General features: G+C 45.1%; 1 protein-coding gene across 2 annotated transcripts in view; it reads right to left on the bottom strand.

Annotated features, from left to right (window-relative positions):
• Tmem131l (transmembrane 131 like) overlaps nt 1-16,337 on the bottom strand; it is a 116,462-nt gene that overhangs the window by 39,970 nt on the left and 60,155 nt on the right. For both annotated transcript variants that reach the window (XM_057757116.1, XM_057757114.1), the window contains exons 4-7: nt 10,781-10,849; nt 3,973-4,096; nt 2,841-2,957; nt 2,057-2,167 (exon numbers count right to left, since the gene is read on the bottom strand). In XM_057757116.1, coding sequence (XP_057613099.1) covers nt 2,057-2,167; nt 2,841-2,957; nt 3,973-4,096; nt 10,781-10,849 — 421 coding nt within the window. The remainder of the gene's footprint in view (nt 1-2,056; nt 2,168-2,840; nt 2,958-3,972; nt 4,097-10,780; nt 10,850-16,337) is intronic.

The following is a 16,337-nucleotide window of genomic DNA, read 5'->3' as shown; positions in this document are numbered from 1 at the left end:
ATATGTTTTCAGGAATTCCATAGTACTTCTTAGGTTTAGGCTTTGTAGGATTTTACTTTCAGGTATATAAGAAGCCCTGAAAAACATTTTAAGAATTTTCTTTTTCTAATCATGACTAAGCTAAGAGAAGTGAAACAGACACCTTCTGGAGAACACCTCCAGGCGTCTGAACTGGATGGAAGTGCTGCTTTCAGATGAGGTTTTGTCTACACAATTCAAAACCCATTCGGCACCACAGAGCTACCTGACAGTACAGACCTCGGCCACAGCCATCTGGTAAGGGGAAAGAAGCCTCACCTAGAAATCTGGAGCAGACCTCACTGCTTTTGTGGAGCATGGAACAAGCTCAGAGCGGTGACTATAACTGATTACATTGTGTATGTGTGTGCATGGGTACTGTAGGAGAATGTGTTTGTGTATGGATATGCACACTGATGTACAGATATAGAGGCCAGAGGTTGTCATCAGGTGTCCTGTATCACTCTGTCTTTCAATCGAGAGAGGAGTCTCTCCTAAAGCCTGGAGCTAGGATGGTGTCTGACAAGTCCCAGTGATACCTCTGCCACATCCCTACAATACTGTGATCACAAGCACATGGACATGCCTGGCTGTCATGTGGGTACTGAGGGTTTGGAATCAGGCCCTTGCGCTTCCACGGCAAGTGATCTTACCCCCTGTGCCTTCCCCACAACTCACGACCTGTGTGCTCTCAAGGGAAGGAACACGAGTCTATTACATTCTAACGAAGATCCTGAGCCAGGAGGGGAAGAGGGAACAGGCATCTTAGGAACTCTCTGAGTTCAAAGAGGTTGAGATAAGGGTCCTAGAGAAGAGGTGGGGAGGCCCGAGACAACAGCAGGAGCAAAGGACACGTGGCAGGAGAAAGGCACACAGAAGCTCCAGACGAGGCTGGCATAGGACCGCGAGAGGAGGAGGGCGGTGTGCCGTGCACTGAAGACCAGAAACTAGGTACCCGTCAGGAGCATAGCACTCACCCTGCATCCACATGGCCCTGGCATGCGAGGCCACTCAGGGTAAGGACTGCACTTTAAACTGAGGACTGGGTCTAAGTTTTAACACCTAAAGGAACACACTGAAAAGACTACGCAGGTGATGGATGGGCCTGATTCATGGTATGGGAAAAGAGAACTGCGTTCTAAAGAACTGCTAAACATAAAAAAAAAAAAAAAAGTCCTCTTGCAAAATGTGGTGGTGCATGCCTTTCATCTCAGCACTCAAGGGCCAGAGGCGGGCAACTCTCTATGAGTTTGAAGTTAAGCTGGTTTACATAGCAAGTTCCAGGCCAGTCTGGGATACACAGTAAACCCCTGCCTCAAGAAAACCAAGTGTTTCCCCCATAAACCATAAGCAGATAGGACAAGAATCAGAGGAAAGGGATGGGTAAACATCTCTGAGGCTTGTCGCTGTTGGTGGCTCTAGCGGTTCTTTCTGTCTTCCTGAAAAGCAGCCAGGAAGATTTAACAAGCCCTGTAAAACAACTCATGGTCTATGACTACAGCCTCAATGTGAAATTATACCCCAAGGAAACAGACAAGCAAAACGGAAAAAAGAAAGAAGAAAGAAACATGAGCACACAGCCCAATGGCTAACAACAAAGAGGCAGAAGCATTTTACAGAGTAGCGACAGTGCTAGAGACACTGTGGAGTGGCTGTTCCAGGCTGTTAGAAGGATGTAGGGCTGGCTGCAGCTCAGAGGAAGGGCACTTGCCCAGAATGAATGAGGCCCTGCCATCTTTCAGGTATGGGGGGGAGGGAGGGAGGAAGGGGAGGGGGGGAAGGAGGGAGGGGGGAAAGAGAAGGGAGGGAGGGGGGAAAGAGAAGGGAGGGAGGGAGGGGAGAAGGGAGGGAGGGAGGGGAGGGAGAGAAGGAAAGGAAAGGAAGAAAAAAAAGTGCATAGATTTCATTCATTGACCCTTTGAATCATCTATTCCACATTTCAAGACTTTTAAAATAAAGAGAGTCAAACCCTGATTTGACCACATAAAACAGAACAGCTGTGCACACTGAGTTAGTTCAAAGTAGCTGTTAAAATGACCTGTGTCTGTGAAAGCTGGATGCTTTGGACCTGCGGAAGCAGAAAGTATGCATTCGGCAGCTGCTCGGCAGACCCTTCTGTAGAGACTCCGCGAGTGCCCACTCCAGATACCTGCAGGGAAGCAAGAGAAGCAGGGCCTGTCAGTGTCTGAATGCCTGGTCTGCGTGCACCTGCTGACCAAACATCTATCCTCCCCTACTGGAGAACTACACGCTCTCGTGCAGCCAAACTCCTCACAGGGACACCTCTGAGGCCAATGTGCTTAGTGGAATTATCACAAATAACCAAATCTCATGCTTGGATTCCTCGGTGCCCCATCTCCAGGAAACCCCGGGTGCCACGCTTGGGTTAAGATCCCCGTTCTGGGAACATCAGCAACATGGTATTTTCATGTGCCCTTCCCACTCTCGATTGGAGCGGTGATGTGGATATGGAGCTTCCTGGAAACGGACTGCCTCGTGCATGGCAGCATCTCCTGACCAGAAATACTCCTGAGCAAGGGGAGGCAGGCCAAGGGCACCCCTCTGAGAGAAAAGAGCCTGCCAGGTTTTATTCTAGAAAACCATACAGTAGATAATGTTTGCTTCACCCTAAAACACCTCGAAGACCCAGGGGCTGTCAGGCTGCACACCACAGAAGGCTGGAAGATGATAGGCTTTACATAACTCTGGGTTACAGTTTAATGGCATGAAACAGTAGGAAATCTCTCCAAGAGTCCTCTGAGAAAAAAGGCAAGTTCTCTAAATCAACAGGCAAGGATGTGGCAAAAGGAAACGTTACTTACATGGTAGGAAAGGACTCCATGTGAAGAGGTATTAATAAATAAAGAGCTTTCGATGCTCCCTTCCTCAGTAGGTAAGAAAATAATCCTGAAGGAAGTTCTCCCCATCGCTGGGACGACCTGAAAGGAGAGGAGAGCCTAGTCAGCCCTCTGGAGGAGTGCTCGCAGACGCCCCTCCTGACTGCTCCTGCAAACAGTTCCCTGCACGTCCTGTACCTATCAGCATCACCAAGCCCCAAGTCGCTCCAAACTGATCATCTCCAGCACTCCACGGGCACACTGCCAACTCCTGGCAGATAACTGCCCAGGACTCTCACTCAGAGCGAGTCATGGGTCTCACCTTCCTACGTTCCTTCACACCCACATGTCCACCAGCTCAGCTAACACAGTTCTGTTTCTATTTAAGTACAAAGGATGTTGTACACATATGTAGACTTATTGTTAAATATGTTAATATGACTAAAACCCAGGGGACAGTTTTTATCCACATAAAACAAACCAACAGTGAGGCCTCTCTGTGCATATTTCCTTGGTCTCAGTAGTTTGTCAACATTGTAACACCCAGCAGACACAGTAACCAACATTGTAACATCAAGCAGATACAGTAACCAACATTGTAACACCAAGCAGATACAGTAGCCAACATTGTAACATCAAGCAGACACAGTAACCAACATTGTAACACCAAGCAGATACAATAATCAACATTGTAACACCAAGCAGATACAGCAATCAAAATAAGGAAAAGCTTAGAAAGTTTAAGGTCACTGGAAAACTACAGAGGACTACTGTCTGTGGTTCTGCCGCCATACGAGTTGAGTACAGACACCCTGCTGCTCACTAGGAGCCCTGGCTTCGTAAGGCTTGAGAGAGGGTAATGATAAGGTCAGCACTAGTTACTGAAGCCTCAGAATCCATGGCAATCTTAAAAGATCAATATTATAAACTTTCTCTAGCCATGATAAAGCCATGCTAAATGCACATACATTACTATAGTTTCTTTAAACATGTTTCCCCATTGGGTACCCAGAACCACTGTAAGTATGAAAGAAAATGGGTCATAAATACACATAAAGCAAACAAAAGGCTAGAAAATGGAGCACGAGCACCAGGAAAGGCAAAGATCAGCACTCACCCTGCAATGAACAGGCGGAACATGAAAGTGTCTAGCAGCTGTAAACACCGAGTTCACCACAACTTCGCTGTCCCTGCTGGGGTTGTATGCATAGAGAAGCTTCGCTGCAGGATGCCCCAGGGACCTGGTTGGGGAAACAGAAAGGTAAGAGAATTGTGACTATCAGCATTGCTCATACACACATGCATACACTTACACGCTATTTTTTAGACTAAAGACTGAGCCTGGGGTGCCATGCACACCACTGAGCCCGTGATTTTTCAGGCCAAGGACCTCCATCATGTGTCCAGCTGTGTCTGGTTGCGGAAGATCACAGCTGGCTGTTGACAGCTGACAGTCCCTCACAGAAGGAGGGGCTGGGGAAATAATTTTCACAATTGCATGTGGCCCTGGAGAGGGGCTGGAGTATGTAGGCTGTGGAGAGCTGAAGGAAAGAGGCACCATCTACACAGCCATGGGTGTTACCATTCATAAGGACTTCTAGTGCAGCTGTTTGGGGGTTACCCATACTCTGTCAGTACCCCCCCCCATCCACAGTCTGTATGCAAGCCCAATAAATCATGGGTTCCCCTTTGGTGAAATCAAACTTTGGTTTGTCATTGGGACCTTAGTAGAATAGGTGTAGGCATTGCACAGCTCCCCTCCACAGGGAGAAAGTTCTCAGCACAGAACAATTTTTAAATCTTGTTGGAAATAAACCACTTAATACATAACGGTTTTAAAAACAAAATAAATCAATAAATAAGTAAATTATAAGCCTTTATTTTTATAAGACTAATGACAATCTACAGTCGCACTCCATTTCTTTCTGTGGTGTAAGGATTCGGCGCATCTGGGTTATTAAGAGCTTGCATGTTTGTCTGTTTAAAACCAAACATACCCTGGGGCATGTACCAGCATAGCTAGGGTTCTCGTTCCAACCAAGGTATATTTAGATAAGAGATTTCATTCACCATGAAAGCTGCTCTGAGCACCAAGGAGACAGCAGGGGCAAGGCCCAGCCCCCTGAGCTGAAGAAAGACGTGCACAGCAGATTGTCACTGAAAGGAAATGGTGGCACACATCCAAGGAGTAGCAGGGAACACTTCCCTTTCCCCATGACTGGTCAATGATGCACAGAGATGGCAAAAGAACAATACAAAGAAACTGAGCCAGTGTCCAAAACCTTAGAATAAGCTTACCTGACCACTGGTCAGCACAGAAATCCACATCTCTCCTCCAAACGGCCTGTTTTACTCTACACTCAATATTGCGGTAAATATATTTCCATACTGAACTGTTTGGCAATAGATTTTCGTGACAGTTCAAAGAGGGGAGAAAAGGAAGGAGAGGGAGTTTTCATGGAACTCAGTACCGTGGGAGAGAGCACTCAGGAAGCTGAGGCAGGGGAATGTCAAGTTCTCGGCCTGAGGTACAGAGGGAAATCCTGTCTCAAAACCAAAACAACAAACAAAAACCTGTACAGGCAGAAAGCTTTACACACAATCTGAAGACTTCCCGCCAACCTCCCAGTAATGATCTAGTGGAGAGGCTGTCAAGCGCAGCACAGGAGGGGCCTCCAGCTGGTCTGGGTCTTACTGACTCCTACCGTCCAGCACTGAATCCTCTAGCTCAATTAGAAGGCAGAGGAGCCTGCAAGTCAGTCTCCCAGCTACCCAAAACCACAGTTCTATTAGTATGGCCCCAAAATAAGCCTACTCCAATTTAGGCAAAAATCCTTGTATGTTATACTTGTCTTTCTGTAATTTTGTTGCAGGTTTTCCAATTGTAGAAGTGAGCTGTTCATCCTAGCAGGGCCGTTAAGACTGAAGACAGCAAGCCCAGAGCATCCTGGGTTACTCTGACTTAAAAAGGAAAACATTCACTGGAGTAACAATGATATGCCCACTGTTTCTCTATGTTCAATGTTTAGACATTTTGTCCTGGCTTCCATGGTTACTTTTCTAAGTACTCATCTTAATGGAAGATTTTAATATATCTGATGTATATTTTAAATCATAAATATTTTAGAACCTTCATTTATAAGTAAGACACACTCCAGTGTGATTAAAGTCTTGGTTCTTTCAGTGTTTAAATTTTATCTACTTTTTGTTTCATTTATATGGTGTGCATCTGAGTGTGTGCATGCCAAAAGGCTGTGTATTTGGAGGAGGATATCCACAGAGTTCAGACAAGGGTGTCAGATCTCCTGGGCTGGAGCTACAGGTGTTTGTGAAATGCCCAATATGGGTGCTGGAACTGAAGCTGGGTCTCTGGCAAAGCAGCAAGCACTCTAGTCCCCAAAATAATTCAATTAAAAATCTTTTACTGCCAGGCATTGTGGTACATACCTTTAATTCTAGCATTTGAGAGGCAGAGGCAGGCAGATCTCTGAGTTCAAGGCCATTCTGGTCTACAGAGCAAGTTCCAGGACAGCCAGGGCTACACAGAGAAACCTTGTTTGAAAAATCAGAAAAACAAAAGAAAAACAAAAACAAACATCAAAACCCTACTGAAAACATAAGGGTCACCTAATAAATCAGTCAGAGAACTGGGCTCAAATCTGCCTTTCTGGCCATAAAAGAGTACAAACTTCAGTGGCTTTAAGTAAAAGGTCCCAACCAACCAACAAAGCTACTTAAACTTGGCATTTAAACTATTCCCCACTGCTTTACACACTATTCACATAACGAAACACAAGCGTTCTGGTTTCCAAGAACACAGCCGCCCGCCTGAGATCTGCACTCAGGAGAGAGGGTCGCGCCCTCCCCAGCAGGGGGACAGCAGACACCCTCCCTCCCAGGGGAGACAGAAGCCTCCTAACCACTGCCTATTTTTAGTCTACTTTTCAATATTCTATTTTTACATGTGTTAAAAGGGTATGAATTTCCTTTGGCAGTGACAACTGGAGGATAATCTATTAATTTAATATGGCAAAAGAATGATGAAAATGTATGAATGATTAGCACTTCCAGTCATGGAACCAGTAGACTGCTAACCCTTAAAATAAGAGCCCAGGAAGACAAAGCACTAACAAGATCCCGATGCTGCATCTGAAATTGAAACCATGTCAGGAGAAAGTATGCTGTCTGCCTGAGGTCAATATCAAAATAATAAAGGCAAATACTGGGCCAGGAAAGTGAGGGAATCCAGGTGAGCTGGCTGCTGGCTACTGTCATACTCTAATAATAACGATAAATTAGCCAGGTGGGTGGAACAAGGAAAGTATGTGATTTTTAAAATGTTTTAGAAATTAGAATGAAGTTTGGTCTTGAGATTCTTTTTTTATTTATTTTTAACTTCAAGAAAATGACAGCCTGCATTTTACTATCATGAAAACTAGGATCGTGAGCGACAGCCTGGTCCTCCCCATCCTTGTAGTGACATGATGCACTATTTCTCAGCAACAAGTGTGTAAACTTCTGTGTCCCGTGCTCCAGCACAAAGACACCTGGCAATGAGAGGTGCCTGCTCAGGTGATGTCTGCCTAAGTCGCCCATGCAGGATGCAGTCACGGCTGCTGGGCTGCACAGCTGCAACCCCAGCCCTACAGAGACAGAGCCAAGAGATTCGGCGCAAGCTTGAGGCCAGCTTGGTCTACTGAGGTCCAGGCCGGCTAGGGTTACACAAATAAAATAACAAAGCAACACAACTCAAATGACATAAAACATAACTACACAACAAATACTATAAAGTAGTATATAATTTAACTGAATCTTCTGAAGGTATTTAAAGTCTTAAAAATCAGTAATCCTGTCAAATCAAGGACTCACATGACCATTCAATAAGGTTTTTAGATATCAGAACCAGTGATTGATGCATGTGGCTAATTAAGAGAAACACAGCACACATACACACACGTACGCACTGATTATAGAATTTTTTTAAATTTTATTGATTCTTTGTGGATTCGCATCAAGCCTGATTATAGAATTTTTATTTATTTGGGCTTCTTTTTTTCTTTTTTCATTGTTTTTATTGAGCTATACATTTTTCTCTGCTCCAGTCCCTTTTACCCACTCCCCTCTCCTGTGACCCCCATGCTCCCAATTTACTCAGGAGATCTTGTCTTTTTGTCTTTCCTATGTAGATCCACGTGTGTCTCTCTTGGGGTCCTCTTTTTTGTCTAGATTCTCTGGGGTTGTGGACTGTAGGTTGATTTTTCTTTGCTTTATGTCTAAAAGGAACTTATGAGTGAGTACTTATGTTTGTCTTTCTGGGTCTGGGTTACCTCACTCAATATGGATTTTCCTAGATCCATCATTTGCCTGCAAATTTCAAGATGTCCTTTTTACCACTGGGTAGTACTCCATTGTGTAAATGTACCACATTTTCTTCGGTCATTCTTTAGTTGAGGGGCATCTAGGTTGTTTCCAGGTTCTGGCTTTTACAAATAATGCCACTGTGAAAATAGTTGAGCACATGTCCTTGTGGTATGATTGAGCATCCTTTGGGTATATACCAACAACGGTACTGCTGGGTCTTGAGGTAGGTAGATTGTTTCCTAATTTTCTGAGAAATTGCCATACTGATTTCCAAAGCAGATGTCCAAGTTTGCACTCCCACCCGCAATGGAGGAGCATTCTCCTTACCCCGCATCCTCTCCAGCATAAGCTGTCATCAGCGTTTCTGATCTTGGTCATTAGCTTTGGTGCCTGTTCTGGAACTTGCTCTGTTCAAACCAGGCTGGCTTTGAACTCACAGAGATCCACCTATCTCTGCCTCCCAAGGGCTGAGATTAAAGATGGGCACAGACACCACCTGGCTTCGATTATAGAGTTTTTTAAAATAAACTTCTATTTTATGTATATGAGTGTTTGCCTGTATGTGGGTATGTGTACCACACAGTGAGCTGGTGCCTGGCCAACAGGGAGAATCTTATCCCCTGGGGCTAGCATAACAAACATTTAGTGCTGGAAACTGAGCCCAAGTCCTCTGAAAAAGTAGCAAGTGCTCTTAACCACTGAGTCATCTCTCCTATACTCAAATATAGAATATTATGTTCTGAAATAATAAAATGACAACCAGGATTCTAGAATTAGATTTTGCCTACTCTAGCTACATTCACCATGATCCATTTCATCATACCAACTAATCTATGGTCTCTAAATCAGCACTGCACACACACACAAACACACATACACAAACATATACATACACACACACACACAAACATGCATACATACACACACATACATACACACACAAATGTACATACATACACAGACATGCACACACATACACACATACATACATACACAGACATAAACACACATACATACACACAAACATACATACATACACAGACATACACACACACAGACATACACACACACACAATTTCCTTAAGGGAAAAAAGTTGTGTAAACTACTCTCCAGATTTGAAGTCAGAAGTGAGATTATAAATCACCTTATTTATATTACCAATTAATGAGTATAAATGCAACTTTTAACAAGTTCCTTTATCTAAAAATAAAACTATAATAATTCAATACAAAATACTCTGGGCATGGAAGTACAAGCCTTTAATCCCAGCACCCAGGAGGCAGAGACAGTCAGATCTCTGTAACTTTCAAGCCAGCAGGGCTACAGTGTAAGGCCTTGTCATTAATTAAATAACTAAGAAATTAAATCAGCGCCTAGAATCTTGCAAAGTCAGCAAAATACCTTTACAATTTTATCTCTTCCCCCTTTTAAAAAAAAATCTCAGCAAGACATTTCATTTCCACGTCAGTCCTCCCTGTTGTTCTACCCCTCAGAAGCTTAGAAGGGACAATAATGGAAGATGAAGGCACAACGCCGCCCCAGGCCCACCGGCCCCGTGTTCACTCATCACCACGCGACCCCACCCAGCTCTGCTTGGACTCACAAAAGCTCTGCACAGAACGTGAGGAACAGGCCCTGTGAGCTTACACCACCTTCCTCTGCGTAAAAGGAGCTTAATACAGTTTTTAAGCTTTGAGCTGCTTCGCAGACAAGGGTTCTAGGCTGCCTCCTCTCCAGCCTCCCCCTCTTCCTCACAGGATCCCAAAGTCCGAGTTTCTTCATTCGTGGTTCTGGACAGAGTCTCCTTCCGTGTTTCCTCTTCTCTACCTGAATGTCCACAGTGAACCCCAGCAACTGCAGACAGAGTATGACTTCCAGGCTGAAGTCACAGCAGACAGGGAGAGAAACTGCCTCTGCCCACAAGAATCCCGAAACCATCAATACCCAGTTTTCCTACTATGAAATAATCCAACTTTTTCCGGAAAAATAAAGGCTTACCATTGACTTCTTACTGAAGTCTACTCACTATCAAACAGCATAAGGCAAATCATTAATAACTGCTGGGGGCGGGGCTGAGCGTACAGCTCAGTAGGAGAGCCTATGCCTGGCATGAACAAGAGATCCTAACTTCAATCCCTCATACAGCAAAACAAATAAAAAAATATTAAGAAAGAACTTAAAACAACTTCTACACTCCCCTTTTCATGAAAATATTCCTTTATAGGATCGATTTACTTTTATATTATTAATATGCTTAAAATATAACGCTGTGTATATCATATAAAAGATACACTGAGAAGAGGGGCTGGAGAGAGGGCTCGGTGGTTCCCAGCTCATGTGCTCTTGCAGGGATGGGAGCTCAGTTCCCAGGGGATAGTGGGCAGCTCACAACTGCCTGTGACTCGAGCTCCAGATGATGCAATGCCCTCTTCTGGCCACTGTGGGCATCTGCACTCATGTGCACATAACCACGCCTCCCAACACACACATATATAACTAAAAACAAAGAAGATATGCTGAAGATTAATACAAATACAACAAATTCTAATAAAAAGGTACTTACTGTATCCCAAAATCTAGAGCCGACGGCTGAAAATGTAAACCTTTCCCAGTGAACAGTTTCTCTGAGAAGCTGAAAGACAGGAAAAAAGGAGAGGTATTGATGCGGATTTTCAAATCTGGATGTTGCAGCTGTTTATCTAGGCCATTGACTTTAAATTCAAGAGATATAATTTTACTCCTTTACAGATAATATACCGTTTATCAAGTGTATAGATCTCATCAGCATGAGGACGACATAAACGGGGCCCCAGCTAATGACTGCTAGGTTTCTTTCTACACGCAATCAGGTAAAAGGCCTCTCTTCATACACCCAGAATAAAGAAAAGCATTTATGTAATGCAGGTTTAAAGAAACTTTGGTACCTAAATCTGTTAGACTAAAGGTCAGTAGGAAAAGGCCAGTGTGTCACAGCCAGGCCAACTCCTGAAGGCAGACATAATCTCCAGCCACGTCTGGATTTCATTTGTTTGTTTTTGTTTGTTTTGAGATGAAGAATCAACTCGGTAGCCCAGGCTAGGCAGGGAACTCACTATGCAGCCCAGGCTGGTCTCAACTCATGGAAATCTCTTCCTGAGTGCTGGGATTATAGATAAGAGCCATCGTTCACAGTATATATTTTTAAGAATAAGAATCACATAAACACATTTTTAACACTTGTTGCTCATTACTGTGATCTCATTTCCCTTAAAGGTCACAGGCCGGAGGGAGGCTCAGAAGTTAAGGGCATTTGCTGCTCTTACAGAGGACCCAGGTTCAGTTCCCAGCACCTACAGAGTGACTCACAACCACCTTTAACTCCAGTTCTAAGGGATCTATCTGACTGTCCTTTTGACTGACTCCTTAGGGCACCAGGCACACACATGCTATACATATATGCATACATACAAGCAAAACACTTATATAAATAAAATAAATATTTTTAAAAATGAATGGTCATATATCATTTTAATTCAGTAGAAAAACATACCAAACACATGTAAATGAAAAAATGATAAAGATATAACAAAGTACATAAACATCTAGATAGATTAATTAGATAGACAGACATATGGCAATTTGAAAGTTACGTAACTCGGAGATGTGTAACTGGGGAAGCCCCTTAAGTGAGCATGCTTTATTTAGAGACTCAGAATAGCTTTCCATAACAGAATCTTGCCATTTTTCCTCCCCTGCCCTCAACCCACCCCCCACCGAAAGTCCCACGAAAGCCAGTCCGGCCTCAGTCATTTGGACCGTAAGTCTTCCACTAGTATGTTTTCTGACCTTTAGATCTTTCCTGAATGCACAATCTATCGAGGGGTCAGAGAACCATCCTCACAATTCCAGTCTTTCTTCCATCCCTCTGATCCATCAAATGCCCTTCCTCTAACCCTTCCTGAGTCTATGTCCACAGCAGCCGCACTAACAATTAAAGAGACTGGTCTCATTTCCTAACTCTCGTCACCATTTCCACCCACTGGAGAACGGACTCCTCCAGACCCCCAAAGTCCAGCATTAATGCTCTGTCTTGCTTATAAAGACCATGAGCTGTCTCCGGAACAGCAGAGAAAATCTCAGAGGTCCATTGTGGGTACCTAACTCTCCACCAAGCTGGTCAAGGCTTGGCATTCCAGGAGAAAGACAAGCAGCCTTGGAGAAGCTACAGAAACACTGCATTAATAATGAGCAACACCAAATGACAGCAGTCCTTCTGTCCAGGGCACTGAGAAGGGAGCTGAGCATGAGGTTTGGTACACGGTTTCCAGTGGACATGTGAAGCCTGGGGGATTTCATCAACTCACAAAGTCACAAAGCACAAAGAGCCAGAGCTAGCACCCTAACTCAGATCTGTGGCAGCTGGAATGAAGGACACTATCAATTCAGGCACCAACCTGCAGAGGACCCACTGGGCCCAGCCTGTTGGATGACAGTCTGGGCTGTAGAGGTCTAATAAGCCTGGTACCACACTGGTGGCCATTGTCTTCCTGTGCTTAATTTGTCAGAGCCTGCCTTGTTATCTAAAAGGTCAGTGGACAGCAAGATTTAGCTTACAGTTGTTGTGAAGACAGAATGAGGAGATAAGGCCTTCGCTTCAAGCTTGAACGTGGTTTATGTAATAACCATGAGATCGTGTTACAAAGAGGATGACATTCATCTCACCAAAACAGCAAGGAAGACAAATGGAAGGCAACTGGGCCGTGTCTGCGCTGCCTCTGGGCTGAGAGGTCCCGTGGAGTGGCAGTGCTGTCTATGAATAGAACTAATCAAACACAGACCTGGGCTGTCTCCCACATCACAGGTCTGCAAACCCACAGTCAGAAACTTCATGCACATAACAAAACCCAGGCAGCGGTGTGGAGCCTTGTCCACAGCCTATGGATCGGCAGCATGGGGGAAACAACCAGGGCCCGTGGCTTGGCACCTCCAGTGGGGAAGAGACTTGGAAGCCGTGGTCTTGGTCTACAGGCTCCGGTAAGACAGAAAATGTTGGAACTGAACGAGATGAGAGGACTATGGCCAGGATCTGCTGCATAGCTGACCACCGATGGCTGGTGGGGAAAGTTCCACACTTCTAGGAGTCACAGAAATCCTTTGTGTTCATTACTGTGGTGCAAAAATTAAGGGGGAAGGTGGCTGGCTTTCCAACGGTTGGTAAGTCGCTAGTGGCCATGATTTAGTCACATGTGGACATCAAAACTTATCCTCAAATTATCAGTGCTAAGAACTTAATGCTATGTTTGAAATGCCAAAGTCATTTCCAAACCAACACCTTCAGAGAGAGAACTTAGAGACTCTGGGAAATGAACTTCTCACCTTCTCACCTCCATTCTTCCACCAGCCAGCATTAGCATCACACATTTCACCCTTAATAAGACAAACCATTATCCAGGCATGTCAAATCTCACCTGGCCTCTGTTACTGCAGGAGAGTCCTATATGGCGTAAAGTAAACATATGCATCTTGTAAGAGCCAATTGTAAACGCAGGCTGTGTGTGTGTTTTACACTCTTACCCTGTATCCATTAAAAGAGAACAATACAGGACGAGCTGTTCTGCTTCTGGGACAGAGCTAGGGATGGACCATGGAGGTGCGATGCCCCCAAGAGCATGCACTCTTATCTATGCACCCTCTACCCCTCACACTCTTAGTCTTTCCTGGAAGATGGTGGTTGAGACTGAACCCAGAACCTCGTGCAGGCTAACGGCATTGCCTTGCTTCTATAAGTCCTTACTTTAAAGATGCCCACACTCTGTGGAGCGCTGAGCCTTTCAGCAGCTGGACACAGCTGGAAGGCATCCCACAGTTTTAAGGTCTGTCTTTGTCAATATGACCCAAATCAAGGCATCCCACACTTTTTTTTAAAAAGGCATATTTCTGTCTAAATGATTCAAATTCCTCTGTCTTTCTCTTTTTCCTAAACTTTGGCAATATTTTTCTCTATACACATAAAATTAAGCCAAATAAAACAAAATTAAATTTAAAATAAGCTTGAAAAGATGACTAGTCCAAGAGAAAAGACATTTGATCAGACATAAGATAGCCTGAGCCGGATGCAGCTGTAACAGCTTCCTATGGTACAGAACTCAGTTCCCTCTTCTGCAGAATGGGTGGACTGTGCTGGATGCAGCTGACATTCTTAGAGCTATCTGAACACCTAGATTCCTTACTCCAATTTGATCTAGGTGCTGATGTCATATGCACCATTGAAAAACAACAGCTTAGACAAGGGCATGAATTAACCATAACCAGCTGTCCTGACTGCTCAGAGAGCTGGTCATCTCCCCTTTCCAGAGTGAAGCCAGTGACCCCACCCCGGCAGCTCTAGAGCAGGTGCTCAGCCTAAGAAATATGCCCTCCTCGGGACATATCCCGAGTGTGGGAGTATGCTAACCAACAAACCACAAGGCTCTCCTACTGAGAATGAGAACCTTCTTGGGGGGAAAAAACAATGAAACAAACAAAAAAAAGCCAAGGTTTCTTTTCCCTTTTAACTGTGGTGGAATCCCAGACCGATGTGTGCCGGCTAAGTTCAGAGAACAGGTGAAACGAACACAGTCAGCAGCTACCACGGCTGGACACGGGGTGGAGACCATACCCAGAAGGCCGACTGTCAGCAGAGATGTAAAAGTTGAGGAGAGAGGAAGCAGGGAGAGGAAAGCAGGGGCCGGCGGAGCAGAAGCAGCCCCCCACCAGCCTCATGGTGGCTCACAGAACCCACAGGGGTGCTGGCCAGGCCCACGGCGTGCTGCCCTGCTCCAGCAGATGAAGTCATCTGTGTTCTTCCTGCTAAAGTCTGGCCACTCTCTTGAGATGGAGGCCCTGCTGCAGGAGACGGCCTGCTCGACATCTCCACTCAACAGAAGGAGAAGCAGGGATGGCACCTAACTGTTCTCCACACTCCTTAGACGTCTTTTCCATCAGTGGCGCTCAGAACCTTACCATCTACCGAGCTGGCTGCCCTTTAATAAACTGTTCCAACACCTAGACAGCAAGCAGGGTTTTTTTTCAAAATTAAAAATTTTAGAACAGCTTAAAGCCAAGACAATGGCTTTGGCCAATGAGTGAGAACAGGAGGAGAACTAAACAAAGAAAGGGTCCATTACATCAAAAGGGGGAACAAATTACTCCTGAGAAACCAATGTTCCTGTCTACATTCTGGTGTCCAGAGAAGACACTTTACATTAAAGACCTACTTACTAGACTGTTCTCATTGCTCCCAACAACACACTATGGCAGTAACAGAAATGCTTCGAGACCTGTGGCCTCTGTGAGGGTAAGGAGCCCTGCATCAGTATCTTTGCATCCCTTCTTCTCAGTGGTGTGTACCCCAACGAGATACCCATCCCCTGAGCAAGAAGCAGGTGCCTCTAGGACTCGGTCCCCGTTCTCAGAGGCCTTAGAGAACTTAGTACTTGCACAGTGTGCATTGTACCACAGCTCAATCCCTGCAGAGACAGAAAATGCCCGGTTGGGGCAGGCCTTACTGACTAGCCCACAGCTGAATGGCTAACTCAGAACAAAGCCTCCCTCGGGCTCTCAACACTGACAATGACTGGAAACTCACAGGATCCAAGAGCAAGGCCTTCTGAGGTGCCAGATGCTAGACCACCCTTTATCTTATCACAGGTTATTATAAGGACTCTGGGTGGGAACTCGGTATCTGCTACACTTGGGATCAGAACCTCCAGAATGCCTTATGTTAAAGTCTTCATCCACAGCGTGCTGCTTCTGAGTGCTGCTAGAATCTCTACATGAAACCTAGTGGAGGTGTTCAGTCATTCAGAATGTGTCCTTGAAGGCAGTAGTCCTCTACGGATCAAGACCTGAAGTGAACAGTTTGCTCTCTATGTGTTCCCCAGCAGGTCCAGCACCTCCACCACAGACAGAAAAGCCATTATCCCACCGGGTCATTGGCAGGACCCTCTAAACCCACAAGCCAACAGAAAGTTATCAAGTGTTCATTTCCTCAGGTAGCAGGAAGTCAACTAGCACCATGCCAACTTCATACACGAGGAGATGAGTGGAGGGCTTACACAACCTGCCAAAGCCTTCCTGCTCCAGCTGTGAACACACGGGAC

The sequence above is a fragment of the Chionomys nivalis genome, chromosome 24 (assembly GCF_950005125.1).
Source record: "Chionomys nivalis chromosome 24, mChiNiv1.1, whole genome shotgun sequence".
Taxonomy (NCBI): domain Eukaryota; kingdom Metazoa; phylum Chordata; class Mammalia; order Rodentia; family Cricetidae; genus Chionomys; species Chionomys nivalis.
Note: the sequence above shows the minus strand (reverse complement) of the source record. Positions and strands in the feature narration are given on the sequence as shown.